The following is a 21,120-nucleotide window of genomic DNA, read 5'->3' on the forward strand; positions in this document are numbered from 1 at the left end:
TTAGTTCAGATTAAAATATCTAAACAAGTAACTTTCTGTGATATTTTGTATGGGCAATAATGGTTAATGATGTTGGGGATCACCTGACTTTTCAGCTAGTTTGAACGGGCCCCATTATGATTTTTGGGGATTTCTCTATCGGGTGACCAATCACAATAGAGCTGGCCAGCTAACCAATCAGAGCAGAGTGGACTCTGGTTTCAGACAGATGGGGAAAAAGAGGTGCTGCAGCCCAGGCAGTATGAGAAAAATAAAGACCATTTCCCAGTGGAGGCACAAAATACAAACATGAACCTAAAAATGTGCATAACAGGGACACTTTAAGATGTTACAATTATGGCAAATTATATTGAGGGAATTTCTTTTTTAACCCCTGAATCTGATCTGCTCTAATTACTACATATCTCGAAAACCCTTGGCTGATTTAGTTGGTCTTCATACTGCGCAATGTTGGCCTTTGTATTCAATAGCGGACATTGGAGGGGTGAAGTCTTTAGCAAGCACTTTTGTAAATAATGCTAAATCAAAAACCTGTTTATATATAATACAAAAAAGGATGAACACTTTCAGGTTTCAGGATCTCTCCAGCTTTATTAAAATAAGGGACTTATTTGTCAAAAGGTAGGCACGGACAACAAAGTACAAAAATAGAAGAGTTCTCACACGTTGATATTAAAAGGAAACATTAGTAAAAAGACATTAGGAATCAGAATGTGTCAATCACACACAGTGCGAGCCCTCAGTAACAGAAGGGCTACAAAAAGCACATTTTCATGGACAATTTAAACATTGTTAATAACTACATTGACATTCTTTAACACAGTGCTTACTTTCAGACTATTTCTGCTCTTTGATTAGGAAGTGTTTCTGAATATTGAAATGTAAAACATGTCAATTTGACAGAAGTATGGAGGGGAATGGAATACAAAAAGAAAATGGCGAGTCTTTATTTTCCAATAGCGAGTGACTTTAAAGACTCAACAGTGAAGAGAATGGCTTTAGAGGCAGTCTTTGGCTAATCATTGGGCAGTTAGTTTAGTTCGCAGACAGCATGGCTTCTAAAATGTGAGACAGTGCAGAGAATGGGAGGTTGGGGATCCAATCAGATGTCCGGTCCTTTACTCTAGAGGAACGTGTGCGTCTGCCAGCAAGGCCGGTTGGAGGCACTCAATGGGGCAATGGATGTGCTGCAGGAAGAGATGAAGAGGTACAGTCAAGGTACAAATAATTCTGTAATTTCATCAAATCTTTTTTCGCTCTTCATTAGTTTCAGGTGAGGTCATTTATTGAGTTTCTATTTGTTTGTATTTGTTAAGGACATGATGAGACAAAAGCTTTGAAAAAGAAAATCTGGATAATTAATTTGATGGTCTGAAATAAAATGTTTTTTTTAATTTAGTTTCGGACACAAAATCATGTGCTACAAAATTCCATGTGCTACATCTTGATTAATACAACATTTAAATTATTTGATATGATTTCCACTCACGCGTACTGTGTTGCCCATTCTAACAGGCTGCAGCGGACTGGCATCCACATCACCACCTGGTCTGCGGCAGTTATCACATCTCCAGCCCTGATTAGACCAAACAAACACAAGCCTCCTTTAAACATACTTAAATTGACTCGCTGAATAAAACACAAGTCAATATACATATCGCTGAACATCAGACCAAAAGCATGGGAGGCTGATGTGTCGTACCTGCTGTCCTCCAAAGCATGTGCAGGTGCAGATGGCCCCGTGGTACTCCTTCTGCCACTGGTTTCCCAACTGGTAAGCTTTGCCATCATCGTAGCACACCGACTCATCTGTGTGAGGGTACATTCACGTTAATATTTACATCCTTTACATCTTTTTGAGACGGTTGTAAAATATATATCTTTGGGTATTAAGAGGCCTTACGTGGTTCACACTTGTACTCTCCTTTGCCATTTCCCAAGCAAGTGCAGCTTGTCAATTGACCGTTTTCGTTGCGGCGTTCCCACTTCTCTCCAATGCGATAGTTGTTGTTATTGTCATTGCACCACTCTAATGACGAACAAGATGATAGTTTGACAACACAAGTGAAATATATTCTAATGCAGCTATGCAAAATGTACCTACCAGGAAAAACAAATATCCTGAAAACTTACTTGATGAATCACATCTGAAGTGGCCGCTCCCCATTCCCAGGCAGGTGCACCACAGCTTGAAGCCTGTCTCTGACATCCGCTCCCATTCACTGCCTACATCATGGTAGGTTGAAGTAAAGGCATCATAACAGGAGTCCTTATCGGAGGGCACTCCCTCTGTGACTGATAAAAGATGGGAGAGGATAGATATGAGATAAATATAAGAAAAATGTGTTTGTAAGCCACTAGTTATTTAAATATTGATCAGAGTAACCGCAACCCCTCTTTATGTTAACCTATTTTGGGCCATGATGGTCTTTATCTGGTTACTTTTAAAAATGAGTCATATTTCTAAAAAGACAAAATGTAAAATCTTTAAAAAAAGGTTTTGTAAAATTGATTTATGTAGTAAATACAAATTGTATTTCAGCAAGAGAACAGTTCATATCTAGGGGACAGGGGAACTTGTGAATTAAAGCCTGTGTTTAATAAGAATAAGGCCTGGTTTTCTATCAATGAGGTAAAGATAGACCCTTGATTATTGGCATAAGTTTAGTCACAGCAGTTCCTGTAGGATTTATTGTTGTTTTGTTTGCAAACTATTCTTTTTGCAGTGAATCATTTCCATTTATTTCTCACTTCAGTTGAGCTCTTTGTCAGTTGTGCGGGAACTGAGTGTGTGATTCAAGTAATTTACTTGCAAGCCGTATCTTTATCTAACTAAATTCTCCACCCTCAGTTCACTGGTCATCAAACTGAACTGAGTAGGATGCTTACTTGTGTTTCCAGCAGTGACGACCTGCTCCAGTATCTTGTGTTTGAGCGCCCCCATCAGAGCCTCCACGATCACATTGTAGTTGGCTTCGGGGGACAATCCTATCAGGGTCGCAGTGGTGGCTGTGCCTGGCAGGCGGACCTGGACAATAAAGAGGGATGAGGTTTGTCTCCATACAATTACAGAATTCCTCTAATATGATTAGTAAATATTGCTCAGATTGCATGAGGGCCTGGACTGGAGACCACTCCCCCTTGTCTCTTACCTGGAACATCTTCTCGTTAAGATGAGTGAGGGGATGGCAGGACACTATGTAGGCGTTGCTCTGCTTGTAAGGCTTCCAGGAAAGAGTGGTCTGAGTTTGGGCTTCCTGTGGAACTCCGGTCTCGTTTCCAAACGTGGTGCCAATGGGCACGTTCAGCTTCAGTATGGGCAGTCTGCGGCCCTCTGCATCAGGAAGGGGCACAAAGACCAGGGGCTCACGAGCTTGCCCATAGGGGGACAGTGGGTTGCCACCGTTACCATTATTTCTGTTGTCTCCGTTGTTGTTGTTGTTGTTGAACTCTGTGTACTCCACAGTCTGGCTCTGACCACTATTCCCATCCTGGCCATTGTTGCCCACTACCTGGACTGTGTTGTCAAACTCAGGTTCAGGCACATCCAGCTTGTCATCATAACCTCCTGGGCGGTGGGGTAGAGGCAGGGAAAGCAAGGACTCTGGTTCTGTGCAGGAGAGACGGGGTTAGGGAAGCAAGCAGGTTAGATGAGGGGGAGGTAAAGCAGAGCTGCAGTAACATATCTCAGCCAATAGGAGGCGACAGATATGCAGCATTGCTGGGTTACTACTCACTGGCAGCATGTCTTAATGCAGTATTATGGACACACATGATATTTTGAATGGCATTTTCTGAAGCATTCAAAATAAAATAAAAAGTATTATTGTTTTACAACCCTAAAGCTGATTGACGGCACAGTTTATCTCAAGACCTCTGAGCAGTTGCAGCGAAACATTTTGATTGAGCTAAGCAGATTAAAGCTGCCATTCAAACCCTTACATTTGATAGGATGTTTGACCATAATGTGTTTATATTGGCGCTTATGACATGATTTAAATTCAATACATTCGTCACTGTACAGACAGAAGTCTTAATACTCACGAGTCCTGATTTTGCCCGCCAGAGGTGTGCTCCTCTGTGTGTTCTGGATGGCAATGATCTTAATGATGTACCCTGTGGATGGTCTCAGGCCTGAGGAAAGAGAACAAATGTATCATATAGTGGAATAAGTAGGTTTCATCCTTCTCTGAATTTTTATCAATCTAAAACCTTTTTTGGTTTGTTCAGTTGACATGGCATACCAGAAATGGTGGCGTAGTTCTGCCCCGGGTGGGGTCTTGGGATGAGCTCTCGTGGTGCTCCTCCTGACACCTCGTAGGTGACGTAGTATCCTGTGATCTGTGTGGGAGGAGGCTGCCAGGTGAAGGAGATGGAGGTGGGGGTCAAAGACGTGAACTGCAGGGCCGTGGGAGCCTGGACCACCGGTTCAGCTATGAAGGAAATTATATAACATTTTTAGATCATGTGATTACTTGTTGATGTGATTAAGAACTGACTAAAAATAGTACTCTACCAATTTAATGGTGCACTCCAACAACCTTGTCTTCATTATTCTGTAACTAAGTTTTCCTTTTTCCTTAATTAATCCCACAATGCAACTCAACAGCTGAGTTTAAGACTTGGTAAACTCACTCCCTCTCTAGTGTGCCTGCATTAACTAAAGCATTGTGTGCCTTTCGTTTTTTCCATCTTTCTCTCTCTCCTTAACATTGCTTGTATTCACATTCAACTGTAAACATTTCTGGATGTGGAAAATCAGATTATAAATTCAAATTATGAAGAAATGTATTCCCAATGAAGCAGAGAGATCATCACACAGATTTGTGTAGTACCTGTTTTAAAGATTACATTAGTTGGGTCACTCCGTGTGTTGCCATTCAGAGTATACAGGTTAACAGAGTAGTCGGTGCCGGGCTGGAGACCTTTAAAAAAACAAAAGAATAACATGAAACAGTGAAATCACACTTCCAAACATGTAAAATGTGTAAACTGTTTCCAGCTTTTACGTTGTGTTTAGCAGTCAGATGTAGTGTACCTGTCAGAGTGTAATCGGTTGAATCTCCTGGGATGGTCTTTCTGATGGTGGGGTGGGTGCCACTTTTGGGCGATGCTTCAACAAGGTAACCAGTGATGGTTTCCCCCTTGGAGCGCCATGTCAGTGTGAAAGAAGTATCCTTCACATCAGAGATACGCACACGTCGAGGAGGACTGACATCTGCATTGAGGGAAAAAAGCAGTGGGTAACGACTGATGATGGGTAATGCTTTTCATAGGTCCTTAAATAGTATTTGTGGGAAAAAACCATTAATAGTGCTTGGATGTGTTTATTTTGTGCAAGAATAAAAGTGTAAGGGAATTTCACTTAGCTTTCAAACTTGTAAATAATTGTATTGCTCAATTTACACAATATACTGTTTTGCTGTCCTGGGAAATGTCATAAGGATGCCATTGTCTATTGGTAACAATAATTTACCCAAATATATGTCTCAAATGACACTTTGATGGGAATTTATAAGAATTGGTTCTGATAAGTCGTTGAAAGAATTTGATGATTAAGAAGGTGTGTGTACCCTGACGTGTTCATTTTTACAGTGCAGCCAGTTACCTTCCTGTGTGGTGGCCTCGCCCTCCAGCGGTCTGCTGGTGACAGAGTTCTTCAGGGCGTAGACATGTATCTGGTATGTGGTGGCCACCTACGATACACAGCCATACAGTTTATATTTACTCACTAACTGACTATAAACCCATGTAAATACTGAGATAAGAACTCTTGTTACCATGAGGCCTGGTACAACAACACGCGTGGTGTCGGGCGCAACGTTCATCTCTTTGGTGGGGCCATTGATGTTCTTTGGGTTGACGACCACACGGTAGCCTAAGAGGCGTGCATTGGGCGCACGCCATGATACAGTGAAGGTGGAGGGACCGATCTCTGTTATCACTAGGTTGGTTGGAGCAGGGATCACTAAGACAACAAAAATACATACAAAAGTTAAGTCAAGGAACAAATGAATTAGGTCAAGATTATGTGGATGTTTTTGGTGTATTTCTACCTGTGGCCTGGGTTCCCACCAATGGTGTGCTGGGGGTGCGACCATGTAGGGCGATGACTTTGACGGTGTACTCTGTCCCGGGGAGAAGGTTTCTCAGCAACACGGTGTCCTGGTCACCTCTGGGTGCTGGACGCAGCTCCCTCTCGCTCTCCTCTGAGCTGGAGTACAGGACACGGTATGATGTCACCGTGCCGTCTGGACTGTCCCAAGTGATGCGCATGGAGTTGGAGTCTATCTCAGAGAAGGTCAAGTCCTTGGGACGGTCCATGGCTGCAGGAGAAATGTAAGACGTGGGAATTAATTTCCACTTTCCACTTGATCAGCTCTTACTGAATTGAGTCCAACTTACCAGTGATAGCATTATCCACCACAGGGGAGGAGGGTTGTCCATCATTGCCCAGCGCATAGACACTCACAACATACTCCACAGTGGGCATGAGACCGGAGAACGTAATCTGAGTTTGATCTGTAATAGACATGAATAAAATGAGCCAATGAGACGATGATGCAGTGTTGGAAAAAAAAGGAAGTTATAAAATGTTTTCTTTTTCCGGCCTGTCTTACCAGGGGCCACCACCTCGGAATAAGAGGGTCCCAGGCCATTCTTGGGGACACTAGTGACTCTGTAGCCTCTGATTGGTCCCTGAGCAGGAGACCAGCGCACTGTGAGGGCGTGGTCAGTCACTTCTGTCAGTCTCATGTCAGTGGGGGGCTCGGTATCTATGAGACAGGTGGACATATAACAAGCTTTAGATTTAGTTTAACCCATTAACATTTTCTTTTCCCCCCAGGAACTGTTTTTTTCATGTTGCTGTACCAGTCTTGTGCATGATGGAGACCGGGGTGCTGGAGGAGGGGCTGTCCCCCCTTCCTGTAACAGCAAAGACCGTGATGGTGTAGTCAGTGCCTGGTGACAGACGGGTGATGGTGGCAGTAGTCTGAGTGCCGGGGATTATAAACTCTTGGGGAGCCTCGCCACCTAGGCAGAGATTGAAGAAGGGTCACGTGTTAGATTCCGACTACAGTTGAGGTTACGAGGAAACAAGAAAATAATTAAAAGTGTTGTGCAGACTTGTGCCTTCATAGCTGATCTTGTAGTTCTTCACAGAGACAGAGGGGGCCTCCCAGCGGATAGTGATGGTGGTCGGGGTGGATGATGTTACCTCCAGCTCTGTTGGAGCATCTGAGACTGGAGAGGATAAGAAAAGGAAGAAGGCTTATAATAAATACATTCTATAAAATCACATGTGAATAGTTCTGATCAAGATTCGAGAAAAATAAAGGTGTTAGTAGAAATCAGAAAATAAACTCACTGGTGGCCTGTGTGCCAGTCAGAGGCTGACTTTCCTGATCGTGGGTGACAGCATACACATACACCAGATACTCTGTCTCTGGTGTCAATGCAGTCAAAGTGAAGAAGTTCCTGGTCGGGGGAAGCTTCTCGTCTTTCGGCCGTCCACCACTCGTTTTTGAATAGCGGATGCGGTAACCTGTGATACTAGCGGTCGGAGCCAGCCAGTGAACGGTGAAGGAGTTGGTGCCAATGTTTGAGAAGTCCAAGCCAGTAGGGGAGTCCAGAGCTGAAAGGTAACGGAGAGACATTGTAAATAACAAGCAATGAATTGCATTAAAAAAATACCAAAGCAAAAGATCTACAGCGACATCAGTGGGTTGTTTACCCACAAACATTGGAACCACAGCTAAAATTACACCATGTTTATCTATTATAGGTTTGTTTTTTAATGCCTTATATATATTTTTTTTAATTGTTTATTAAGAGAAAAAAATGATGCAATAATTTCCTGATTTTTATGTTTATTGCTTCCGTTCTCTTTTTTTTTCTTTTCTTTTTTTATATGCCTCCTGAAACATTTTTTGTGGGGGATTAAACTCTAATGAAAATGCCCATATCATTCACCCACGTTAGAAACCACTGGCATACTCACTTGTCCTCTGAGTTCCTGTGGCTGGTTCACTCACTCGCTCCCCGTACACACATACAACACTGATACTGTACTCAGTGTTGGGCAGCAGGTCTATATGGGAATGGAGATGGGTACACCGTTAGAATGGATTGACGTGGAGCATTGCAAAGAAGCCAACTTAATTTGGGCTTTAAACACAGCTTTCTGTCAGATGTGTTTAAACAGATAGTCTTACTCTCCAGAAGGAAGGTGTTGGTGGCTCCGCCAACATTAACCTCCTTGATGTCATCGTCTGTGGCTACAGGGTGGTAACGGATGATGAACCGAGAGATGTCGCTGGCTGTGGCAGCATGGGGAACTGTCCATGTCACCCTAATGTTGTCAGGACCAACCCCTGTAAATTGCAGGTTGGTGGGAGCTGGAATGGCTGAAAAAAAGATAGGTTAAAGTTAAAGCCAACACAGGAAAAAAAAAAGTGGTTGCTGTAATAAAATCTGATTTAGGATGTTGGAAAGAAAATATTATGAAAGTCATACATTTCTGATATGTACTGTAGTGTTTGAGTTAGTCATGTGAGTTATTGAAAGGTTTGTTAATGTGGCTTCATCAGTTTTCACATAAAAAAAAAACCCAGCCCTTCCCATGGATGGAGTAAAAGAGATACATCACCAGCATGTGTTTGCTTTGTATATGTGGTTGGCTCGCTTTCCCCCTCCTCTGTAACAGTGACGATACTGATGTCATAGTCCACACCCGGCTCCAGACCACGAACCGTGTAATAACCAGCAGATGCTTGCGCCATATTTTGAAAAATTAGCAAGCTCTCGCCTGAGGTCACTACGGTTATCTTGTAAAAAGTGGTTGGATAGTTCTGAGGGATCCAACGCAGGCCAATTGTGGTGTCAGTAATGTCGACAAAGTCAATGTGTCTCAGTGTGGGGATGTCTGAAAGGGTTAGGCCAGTTGCAAAGTGCAAGCATAATTAGAGATATTACATTAGTTATACCAAACACATTAATTTAATTCCCAAATAAAGCAGTCAGAGATCCAGAGTTGTAGCCATGCAAAACAAATATAAATACAAATGACTGAAGTTCATAAACATTAACAGTGGACTTATAATAAAAGCATTTTAGTGATGATTAATAATACTGTTCTCTGCATGCTCCAGAAAAGAAAGTTCATTCCAAATAATAAACATGCCCCCCATGCATTATACCAATGAGATGTTAGTTATAAGTTATGATAATTAAAGCTGCATTAAAGAATGTGTTTTACATAGGAGTTGCTCTTAAAAATATAATAAATGATGGCCCAACTCTGCTTCTCTATGGACCCTTTAGCCTATTACGCATCTCTCAAACTAAAGTGAGTGAGGATGAAGAAGAATACATTCTAAGGATGAGAATACAGAAAATACAACTGTAATGACAGGTGGAGTTAGCTGCTGTTTGATCGCAACTCAGCCCTTTCACCCAAATACAAATCTTTATTTTCTCTCACACAGACACACACACAGTCTTTACTGTAGACAAAGTTGTGTTTTTGAGGACTATCTACATGTTTTCAAGGCTTTCCTGTTGGCTCCTACCTGGTGTGACAATTGTGGAGATAGGCACACTTTCCAAATGGCCCTTGGTACTGAAGACACTGATGTTGTACTCAGCACCCGGATTCAGACTCTCCAGCATAAATGAGGTTTGATCAGCTCGGAGTAACTCTTCCAGGGTGTTTCCTCGCTGGCCGTCGGTAGGTGTGCTCGTCACTCTGTATCCTGTGATGCCTGAAAAAAAATGGATATGGTAAACATTATTTCAAGATGTTCCTGAAATGAATTATCCCAAAGGGAATACTGGGAAGTATCATTTGTCCTCGTGGAAAGAAATACCATCCAAAGGCCAGGGTCTAGACTTGGCAATATTCAATGTGCTGGCAGTGCATAGGGAGCACAGTCAATATTTACCTGGGGTTTTGGAAGCTACCCAGTAGACGACGAGATCTCCTGTGATTGAGTTGGACTGTACTCTGAGGTCAGTGGGGGAAGACAGGGCTGCAAGCAAAGGATAGCAGATTATGACACAAGTATGTGAAACCTGTTTCATTGCAGCACTTTGTGTCGGTCGACAGAACATTCTCCACTCTTTGGCCAAGGTTTTTGCCCTAGGAGGCTGAAATTGTGTATGTGTGTGGTGATCTGAGTTCATGCCAACTGGCCAAAAGGGGATGTGGCAATGCCAGTGGCCAGTAACCAAAATGTGCATGAGTTTGAAACAAATTCACATATCATGGCCAAACTCATGAACCGTTTGTTGTAGACTCTGGTAGGAGGAATCATTGCACTGTAAATTGTGTGTGTGTGGGAATTAATTCACATGGAGATGCATACATGTACAATATTACAACTACAGCACATTTGCAAATTCTCAGAATTGGATACTCACAAGTCACAACGGTGCGGGTAATAGGGTTTCCACGGTTGTGTCCGTTGAAGATGGGCTGCACGCTGTAGATGTACTGAGTTCCAGGGATCAGCCCGGGAATATAAACACTTCCAGTTTCAGAGGTCTCTTCTCTGGGAGACTCGCCTTCCACACTGGGGAGCACAGACAGCTGGGGAGAAGGAGGCAGAGGCAAACCCAGTAAATATACCACTGCAAAAGACACACAATCTTCATTTTGAGTGTTAATGTTTGGCCCTCTAGGAGAAGTATGACCAGCTGCAAACAAAATACTGACAAAACTCATGTCACTCTAGTATCCCCTTTCACTTCACACACATTAAGTCTGATTATGACCAGGTTATCTCTAAGTGTAATGATGAAGTAAGTTCTTTGGACATGATGAAAAGGTGTCTACCTTGTAACTAAACCTGCGGACAGGTATCCAGGTCACGATGATAGAGGTATCAGTGACCTCAGTGCTGAAAGCAGGGTTATTTCCCATCTGGGGAGCTGGGAGGAAAAAGACAGAAATACAATTAATTTCATTACAAAAATGTATTTGCAGATGTTTTGATTGTTTTCATACTGACCGGTGGTAAAATATGTAGTGACGCCCTCGCTGAGGTCATTGTCCAGGTCAGAGTGCAGGGTGGCAGTGTACTGGGTGTCTGGGCGTAAGTTCCTCAAAGGGAACTGGGTGACCCTGCCAGGGATCCTCTTCTCTACGGGGCTGGATCCTTCAATGCTCAGGTAGAGGCGGTAACCACTGACGATGGCACGGGGAGCCTCCCAGGTGACCACGGCACTATCGGGCCTGATGTCAGTAAAACGCACATCGGTGGGCGAATCAGGTTCTTGAGAGGGGAGAAAGAAAAAAAAACATGTGTATGAAAGAAAGTCTCTCATCTTTTATTGTAATCCCTCTGCGTCTAACTCAAGCTCCTTTGTTCATGACAATACTTACTGGTAGACTTTTCTGCCACAAGAGGCTGGCTCTCCGATCCACCATTCATGGCGTAGATGTAGAAGCGGTACACTGTTCCTGGCTGGAGATGGGTTATATCGGCATATGCGTTGGGTGAAGGAGGCAACTGCAGAACCCTCGTCTCCGAGCCATCGGGAGCAACGGGGGTGAAGTGGACCCTGTAACCGGTCACCTCGCTGGGTGGACCGGTCCAGGTGATGCTGATCTTCATGTCTGAAACCTCGTAGAACGTCAGGTCTGTGGGAGCCGGGACCTCCTCTGTGAGAGAGGTAGATTGATAGACAAAAAGGTAAAATCAGAATCAGGCTTTATTAAAGTATCCTTTGGAGTTATTCACCACTATTGATGTAGCAATGTTTTAATCATGTTGTACTCATTGTGTTAGGAGAACGCCTCAACGCAATCACCTTATGGGAAAAATAAAGTACAGTAAAAATATCTAAAAGATTAATGTATATATTTCAGATGAACTGAGGATTTATAAAGTGTGTGTGTGTCTCTGTGTCAGCTGCACATGCATGTTTGTTTTTCCTGTGTCCACCGTGAACTAATGAAAGGTTATTCAGGGGCCACGACAGGGTAAGATACAAAAAGTCATAACAGACCGTGATAAGGATAAGAAGATATTACTATGCTGAAGCTATAAAGCATAGTGTGACATAGCAATGTTTAGTCAAGCTTAGTATTTCCAAAACAGTGGAGAGAGCTGCCTTAAGCTCTCCGGCCCTATAAGGAATCTTTAGCTCTGTGTATAGTCCTAATCTGCCATATGACAGCCAAAAGATAACGTTAGATAAGAAAAGAATAACTCAGATTTTAAATAAAATACAAAACGTACTGTGAATGTTTTAATAGGAAAACATCTTTCCATTGGCTTAAGTTATGAGGCATTTTTATGGATATCATTTTTTTTATCAACTGAAAGATATGTGTCTGTTTAAAAATGTGCACCTGGGAGAGGGGATCCAGCGGTGTTGACCTGTACGAAAACAGGCTCACTCTCCTGGTCCTCCTCCACGGCGTAGATGCTGATGTTGTAGAGGTGACCGGGGCGAAGGTCAGCCAGGGTTACGGAGGTCTCGGAGTCGGGTAAGTTCAGCTCAGTGCTGCTGCCTTCCAGAGATGGAGTGTACACCACACGGTAACCTGGCAGGCACAGAGACAATAAAATTGATCTCTACATCAAAAACTACCAATTTGAATCACTTGTAAACAGACTAACAGAGACATGCTCTTTACCAGTGATAGGAGCCTGAGGCCTCGTCCAGCTGATTCGGATGGAGGACTCTCTCACGTCATCGACCACATGCTGAGCCGGGGAGTCAGGAGCTGCAGAGGGGAAAGCAGATGAAAATTGGTCACGTTGCACCATGTTTGAAAATGTCCAAAATTGGCATAGTCCTCCCACCTGTAGTCTGGGAGGTCGTCAGGATGAGGTTTGGCTGTCCCTGATTCGGGAGCTCGTAGACGTTGACGTTGTATCTGCGTCCTGGCAGGAGGTCACCAATGGTGAGAGAGGAGGCCGTGCGAGCAACATCTGGAGACACCAATACAAAGTTAGTTATTATACGAATCAGTCATACAAAATGACAGATAATCTGAAAGAGGGTTTCCATAGATATATAAGAACCTCAACTGAAGAACATGCCAATTAATCAATCCATTCAATCATTTGCATGAGATATAATGAAGGTTTCAGTGATGCTCAAATTATCTCACCAAGGACTTTGGGCTTGGCCCCGTCCTCACTGAGCTCGTACTCCACCCGGAAGCCAGAGATGGTGGAAGACGCAGATGTCCAGGACACAACGAAGCTGTTGGAAGTGATTTCTGTCACGGACTCAGAAGTGTCCACCACTGCAGGAGGTGCGGTCGTCTCTCCCTCCGATGTTTCCACTTGAGAGAAAAAGGAATATAATGTTCCTGTGAACATGTATTTATATCTGTGTCCTTGAGAGGTCACTAACTGCTTGAGTTTACTCACAGGAACCGTGAGTGGTGGTGAAATCAAAGCGTGTGACCTCGCGGCGTCCGTAGCGCAGGATGCTGATCAGCTGACCCTCGTAAGTGATGCCTGGACGCAGCCCGCTGATGGTGTACGATTGAAGGTGGCCTGGGACGTTGACCTCTCTCCAGGGTGAACGGGTATTTTTCTGCCATAAGAGGTACAAAAATAAAAGGTGATGAAGGTCGGGTTTTCATGTACTTGAAGCATAAATTGGTCTGGCATGAAATATGCTATGCAAAAACAGCTACTAGATGAAGCCTGTAGTGAGATGTTTTCACAACTGGTTATTTCAATGTCTAGACTTTAGGCATGCGTAAATCGTTAAAATGAAAGCACAGATATGATAAAGCTGAATATAAAACATTATGTGCAGAGAATTTACTGGAATAAGTCTGAAAATTAGGACTTTATATGGTAGTCTGTATATTTTGGACTGGACACTGGCTCGGACTCGTTTACTGCCATTTCCTGCTTTAGCGGTATTTACTCTGTCGGAAAGCTTTCTCAGCAGGAGAGCCAGACGAGGGCGTTAAGTAACATTTATTTCTAAAATACACAACCCCCTTCAGAGGAAATCAGTTTGAATTCAATTTAAGCTTCATAAACATTTCAGCCAGCTTGTTAGTTTTCGAGGTCTTCAAAGAGAGAAAAAATGTGTAAGAAAACAAAATCCCAGGAAGGGAGATGTTTTCCTTGGAGTCTGTGTGTTGGTGCATGCAGACTGTAAAGGGGAGTTAATGTAACCTCTAATCTCCTAGTCTGTCCATGTTCAAAAGTTTAGTCAACATTACCAAAAGCAATTGACTGTTTGCTCACCTTTACTAATACTACCTGTGTGAATATTTATAACAACCCTTTCATTAAAAAAAACATACTTTCTTTTACTAAGTCAATATATAAAAAGGGGGACTCACAATTCTCCATTTGAGGATGTACTGGGTAATTTCCACAGAAGAAGGTGGGTTCCACTGAATGGGATGGGAGTCTGGCTGTTTTCCTGCCTCTGTGATGATCACCTGCACAGGTCTGTGGCCATCTGAGGAGTTAGAGCAGCATTAGTAGGAGAAGATTCAGGGGAAGATATCAGGAGAGCGTTGGAGAGACCGAGAACAAAGCTGCTATTAGCAGAGAAAGAGAAAAAAGAACTCACACACAATGTAACAGTGTGACCTGTAGCGAGTGGGGGTGAAAGTTGGCTACTCTTTGGTGAGACTCTGTCATATGGATTCATCGTTTTGAGACAGAACCTAACCACCAGACGCTGCTAAACCAGCTCAAAAACCCACTGACATTACAGTCCCACCTAACACTGGATCACTATATTCATCACAGTTTACCTTGCTAACATAAAGCTTCACTATCTGAAGCACACAGCTTTGATCATGGTGAGATAAATGTCGCAACTGCAGGTTTTGAGGTCAATGCTTGTTTCAGGATACACAATGTGCTTCAGTACAAAGTACCACATTAAGCAACTTTATAGGGAGATATTGGAGGCAGGATTTGTTTAACACCCCCCCCCTTCCCAGCCCAGCATCGCTTTCTCCTCAGCAGGTCAGCAGAACAACACCAGGCGGGGGAGGAAAACTTCTCCTACTACAAAGACTAAAAGGGAGAGACAGGGGTGATGTGATTGGCAAGCACTTCTCCATTTGGTAACTTCAAAGTAGAGAAAAACACCAAACCCCCGCTTCTCTCCACAAACCTGAACTTTATGAGGGCAATGTAGGAGGGTTGAGATAACACAAATAAAGATCAAACAGCTGTCTGACAATCTGCTGGAAAGAACTGAGAGGCTAATTAATTCACTTTTAAAGTCAATAATACTTCCAAATTAGATAAGAGAAAAATGTATTGAATATATAATCCAATTTAATAATACATGTTATCTGGTAGATGGCAAAGGTTTAGTATTTAGGTCGCTCACCCCATAATTAAGACTCAGACGAGCCAGGGTTATCACAACTATAACAAATGGATCGTCCAAAAATATAGAATTTTAAATGGAGCTGAAGTTGAAATCTGATTGCCGTTTCTTTTTCCTATGATCTTTAAGTGGACTTATGATAGTAAATCCATAATGGACATCAGAGATATTTAAGTGAAAGCCATTACAACTCTAGATATGTATTTGTATCATGTCTAAGTATACAAGATCCATAAAAAGGGCACTGGTTAAAGTCTTCTGGCGATTTTTCCATCATGTTTGTTGTTCTGGGATATATATAAAAACTTGAACCAGCATATTCCAACCATGTGGACTCTGCAGAAACAGATCAGTTGAAGTGGAAAGCGACTTTTAAAGCGATGGTGTACGGAGAATTCGTTTTCTTACCTTGGTAGGTCTGCTGGGGTTCACATCTCAACTCTCCAACCCCGTTGCCATAGCAATAACAGCGGTAGTTGATGCCATGGATGGATTTCTCCCATGTGTCTCCGATCTGGTGAAAGGTCCTGGTTTGTGGCTCCTGGCACTGATCTATTAGTTCAAAACAGTGGAAGACAGCAGAGATAGGATGAGACAAAGTAGGATTGGGTGGTCGTTTTTCTATAAAAGTAAATCATCATCAGCCGAGCTATTGAGACATAAACGCACCGAGAGCATCACACTTCCAGCGACCACGTCCCTGTCCATAGCAGGTGCAGTTCATCATGTAGCCCTCGTCGTGGCGCTTGGAGAAATCCTGGTTTATATCATAGTTCAGGCCATCAACAATACACTGATCTATTGATAAAGGAGGAAACCCAACTTTAAACTTAAGCTTTAGGACAACAGTTTTGTTTCAAGTCCAAATGGGAGTTAGCTCTCTGACCTCTCAGCTGTGAGTGAGCGACACAGCTCCACTCCCCGCGGCCATTGCCCAGGCATGTGCACTCCATCATGTGACCCATGACATCATGGCGTTTGTCCCACTTGTCGCCTACACGGTGCATGGCTCCATCGTTGGTGGTACATAATTCCTCATGGGCTACACAAAGAAAGACAGGAAATAAGAATGAATAAAAAACAAACAGTACCGTGGGGGGGAGTAATTACTTTTGGTTCAGTTAGGCCAGTATCAGCCCTCTTTATGTAATAAGTCAAAAGTAATTACTCTTCCATAACTATAAGCCCCCCCAAAACATCTAGTGTAATTGCATTCTCTACAAAGGAAATATCTCCATAGCATGTTAGCATTTATACAAATTGTATCTTTCACTTTCTTGTTATATAGGACCTTTAAACAGAGCTAAGCCGTTTCCCCCTGTTTTCAGAGTTTTCATGTACTGGCTGTATAGGTCCATATTTACCAACATATATTAAAGGAGGTATCAATAATTCTCGGCAAGAAAGTGAATAAGTGTATTTCCTAAAACTATTCCTAAACACCTTTAATTTTCCTTTTATGTTGGGAAGGTAAACTGGAGACATTTCAAAGCTATTGTTCTGATACTGTCTCTAAAAACACACACACACACACACACACACACTCACCGGCCATGGGGCAGAATCCAAAGCGCTGCTCTGTGTCATAGTCGTGGGTGGTGCCACACCACCTCATGCTATCACGTCGCCCGTCAGAGGTGCAGTCGGTGTAGTTGCGGCCGCTATAGAGGAAGGGGAAGTGGCACAAGGCACCATGGGAGTTTCCACCTCGGGTTCCCACAACGGCTGGAATAGAGACAGGGAAATCTCACCTTACAATATATCCATAATGCCATGTTATGTCTTCTTTATATTTTGGGGACTGTGATAGATTTGTCAATTCTTGCAATATGTTGTTGTTATAGCAAAATGTATAAATATTCACAAATTCCCAAGTGGGAATATCAAGTGTAAAAGGAATTTATGTCCAAACAGAAATGAACAAAAACATTGATTTTGATTGATGATAAATACAATTCTATGGCAGTTTCTACAGACTTTTTCAAGGCAAGATATTGAGAGGGAATATTAAATATGGATGATATTGAAAGGCAATGGCTGTTTTATAAAAGGTCAACGTCAGCTCAGTATATCTACAAAACCAAAACAATGGTCAAGCCCAGGTTGAAATCCCTGTTCCTAATTCTCACCATTCTTCTCAGTACAGAAAGAGTACTGCTTGTCTTTCACATAGTCTGAGGTTGTCGAGCACCAGAGCTGTCCATCCGTGCGTCCGTCTGAGGTGCAGGAATAGAAGGTCCTTCCCATGAAGACAAACGGGAACACACATGGCTGGCCGTCAGAGTTGCCACCGTATTCCTGCTTCCTGGACTCTGCACAGACCGGAAGGGGAAAGTCAAGAATGAGGCAATTACAGCGGAGACAAACCATATGCATCTAATAATGGTGATTATGGTGGGTGACTGGGTGTTATGACTTGAATCTGGCGCTCTAAAAGGCATTTCATGTCAAAGAAACCCAACAAGAAACATAAAAGATCCCACAGTTTTTTATCATTATTCTTCTTTCTTCACAGAGACCCCTGCTTTCACTCACCCCACTCCTGGCAGCTCACTCCGTTGCCCAGACAGGTGCAGAGCATCTGCGTGCTGCCCTGGCTTCTGAACCAGCGCTGTCCATCGAAGTAGGCAGCTCCAGAGTCGGTGCGGCACGTCCCCTCAATGGGGGGCTCAGGCTGCTGCAGAGTCAACGAATGGTCGGGGGTCAACACGACAGCACCTGAGGCTGTATGCCACCAAACAGAATGAAAGAAGGATGAATGTCAGAAAAGATCACAGAAAAGTTTTAAAAAACTTTTAGCAAATGTAACCTTGAGCAAAGAGTTTTTGAGTCTCACTTCGGACTGCGTTGTGTCTCTCACACTTCCACTCTCCGCGACCATTTCCTAAGCACTGACACTGCAGGGTGTGTCCACCTGCGTCCGCTTTTGTCCACGAGTCTCCGATACGGTAGGACATCTTGGTTTCCTGGTCGTTGCAACGGTCTGGTGGGAGGACAACAATGGTCAACAGCCAATACTGAAGAATGTAAAAGTGTGTCCATGTGTGTGTCTACACTCTTCTTACTCCTTGAGGTGCATGTGATGCGTCCATTTCCCTCTCCTAGACAGGTGCAGTCGAGCATCATCCAGCCTTGGTACGGCTTCTCCCAGGTATCCCCCACGACGTATGATAATGCCACGTTGTTGTCGTAGCAGCGCTCAGCTGCACAAAAAACAGAATATGTATTGCATCTGCAGTAGTTTACAAGACACAGTAAGAAATCACTTGAAATCACAGCTGCTAAACCACATGGGAAAAACAAACCAAGTGAAAATCAATAGCTGTGGTGTAAGATGGGCAAAAGAGGAGGGGCATGCTCTCTTGCTCACCTTGTTTGCCTTGACTGTTGTCAAATATTGACAATACTATCAAACTCAGTCATGCTTCTGAGAAATGACCCTGTCAGTAAGATTGTGTGATTGTGTGATGGCAGCTGCATATAAAAGCTTGCATGTTAGTGTTAGGGTTATCTGTATTTCAGAGTTCTTTTTTGGTGTTCACGTCCTGGTCACCCCACACGTTTAAATGAATCAGGTCAAAGTACTCACCCACAGGTTTGCAGGTCCACTCTCCTTTTCCATTTCCAAGACACACACACTCCAGCATGTAGTCAGCCGTCTCGTGAGGCCTCTTCCAAGTGTCCCCGATTTTATAAGAGCTCCCACCTTCATGGCATCGATCTGTGGAGAAAAAGAAATACTTAGCTGCATTTGTTTGAAATGATTGCACTATATACATTGGATTTGTATAGCGCCTTTGCCCTTTCCTAATGCTCAAAGACAATTTACATACAATCAGAAACAGTACCAAAAAAGCAGTAGTCCTAATCCAAGTGCGAGTATAGTGTGAGGGGGGTATTGATCAGAGTTTGAAAGCTAGAGTGAATAGCCTAAGTGAGTTTTGAGAGTTTTTTGGATGGATTTAAGAGTGTTGGCCTTTCAGTATATCCATCATTCAAATTTGATATGCAGTCATTAATACAATTTGCGTAAAACATGTAATTAAAAAATCATGATGTAATGTCTTTCTAATACATGTAAGGAGCAGGAAATACCTACCTCTTGTTTTGTCAAGAAAATACTTTGATTAATCTAAAAAGCTTTTCATTTGAATTAAATACAACACACTTCAATTGATTTGAATTACAATATTTAATTGATTTAGAACAATATTTTACAATTGTTTTTTGAAGTCCAGGTATTTCATTATTCTGGTTACTCACTTGCAATGGTACAGCTGATCTTTCCACGTCCAGAACCGATACAGGTACAGTCCCATATCATCGCGTCCTTTGACCTCTCGTAGGTTTCACCCACCCGGTATGACTGGACATTGTACTTATCATAACAGGACTCCTCCACTGAGAGAACAACAGAGGAATAATGTTAAGAGTGTGTTGATAGCGCTGAGTGCTCCCAAGTGTTTTTTACTAAGTCAGTTCTGGTGTTTTAGTCATGGTGTTGATATTGACACAACATTCTGAAACAAGTGGCAAGGAGCCAATAACTATTGTCAATCTTTTTCCAGATGTGGAAAGTGTTAAGACATTTCTGTATGGGTCGGTTTCTCACTGACCTTCAGGTTTAGATTTACACTTGATGCCTCCTGCTGCATTGCAGGTGCACACCAGTGTACTGCCGAGGTAGGGTTTGTCCCACTGCTCGTTCAGTCTGTATGAGCGACCATTCTCCTCACAGCCGACTAGAAAATCAAATACATCGATTATGACAAAGATGATTAAGCATTCAAAACCCTAACCCTTCCATTAAACATGTGCATGATGGCTAATTGTAAACGAAAAAGCAACCAACATTAAATTGGATTAATTAAATCACAAAGAATGACAAAAGTGAAATAAACACTTTTTTTATTTACATTTAGGATATTAAACAAAAAATGTTTTGATATTTATGATGGAAGTCCATGTACCAACCTGTAGTAACGGCGGCTGCTTCCCGGGACTCTGGATACACCTGATATTGGCCGGATTGTCTTTTGCTCTTTTTTGGCAATCCGTGGACTGCGCTGCTGACGCACAGCGCAACCAGCAACCCTGTCAGCGGGCCACCGGTCATTTTGTGGAAAAGTAAGAACTTCAAGGTTAAGAAAAAAAAAAACGAAGCAAGTTAACGAAGCAAGTTTTGCAAAAGAAGCGCGTGCAGAACTAAAGTTTAGCTTGGAGAGATCTGATTTGTTTTACTCTCTGCTCCTAGCTGTATCCTTACAGCTGGTGCACCAGGTCGAGCAGAGGGAGCGCGTTGCTTTTATACCCGGGCACACCGCTGCAGCCCGCAAGAGGGGAGGACTTTAACCGGAGCTCCGGACGACCCGCCCGAGTGTGAGCAATACTGACCCTCAAGACAAAAAACCACAAGACAAAAATAACATTAGGGTATAAAGATGAATAAGCATTTTAAATTAAAATGTCTTTTTAGAGATTAAATCAGACTCCGGCACTCTTTGAAACTTTCTGCATCATGTCTGAGTTCAACTTAAGGTTTCTGTCAATGTTGCAAAATCACCATTTTGCATATTTAAATCACTTGAAACAGTTTAGGATACCACTGCATTGACCTTTAATGTCTACAGTTACCTGCTTTTAAGATGATGTTCTATTGTAATCAGTATTACTGAACACCTCAGAAAGTTTTTACTTAAATCCTATTCACCTTCCACTGCATAATCAAACACACGCATGTCAACTATGCTTTTTCTTAAATCATACTCAGACTGCCTC

General features: G+C 42.8%; 1 protein-coding gene across 2 annotated transcripts; it reads right to left on the bottom strand.

Annotated features, from left to right (window-relative positions):
• Positions 1-564: 564 nt before the first annotated feature.
• fn1b (fibronectin 1b) lies at positions 565-20,626 on the bottom strand. Of its 2 annotated transcripts, none has more exons than XM_034220933.1 (45): positions 20,317-20,626; positions 19,959-20,084; positions 19,606-19,743; positions 18,932-19,063; positions 18,408-18,545; positions 18,179-18,325; positions 17,878-18,066; positions 17,472-17,654; positions 16,891-17,067; positions 16,229-16,384; positions 16,012-16,140; positions 15,751-15,894; positions 14,330-14,451; positions 13,392-13,560; positions 13,127-13,303; positions 12,816-12,944; positions 12,647-12,736; positions 12,359-12,553; positions 11,387-11,665; positions 11,013-11,276; positions 10,838-10,932; positions 10,423-10,591; positions 9,945-10,031; positions 9,573-9,764; positions 8,217-8,408; positions 8,003-8,092; positions 7,370-7,636; positions 7,129-7,245; positions 6,874-7,035; positions 6,621-6,776; positions 6,406-6,522; positions 6,057-6,326; positions 5,781-5,968; positions 5,609-5,696; positions 5,039-5,218; positions 4,836-4,925; positions 4,245-4,433; positions 4,045-4,134; positions 3,153-3,610; positions 2,890-3,028; positions 2,134-2,295; positions 1,904-2,029; positions 1,703-1,809; positions 1,490-1,576; positions 565-1,187 (listed from the first exon to the last, which is right to left on the bottom strand). In XM_034220933.1, the coding sequence occupies exons 1-45, from the start codon at positions 20,456-20,458 to the stop codon at positions 1,119-1,121; spliced, it is 7,113 nt and encodes a 2,370-aa protein (XP_034076824.1). In that variant the 5' UTR covers positions 20,459-20,626; the 3' UTR covers positions 565-1,118. The 2 variants fall into 2 exon arrangements, with proteins under 2 accessions (XP_034076824.1, XP_034076825.1); XM_034220934.1 differs by having other exon boundaries at positions 7,135-7,245; positions 20,317-20,625.
• Positions 20,627-21,120: the final 494 nt, after the last annotated feature.

The sequence above is a fragment of the Gymnodraco acuticeps genome, unplaced genomic scaffold (assembly GCF_902827175.1).
Source record: "Gymnodraco acuticeps unplaced genomic scaffold, fGymAcu1.1, whole genome shotgun sequence".
In the NCBI taxonomy this organism is placed as follows: Eukaryota; Metazoa; Chordata; class Actinopteri; order Perciformes; family Bathydraconidae; genus Gymnodraco; species Gymnodraco acuticeps.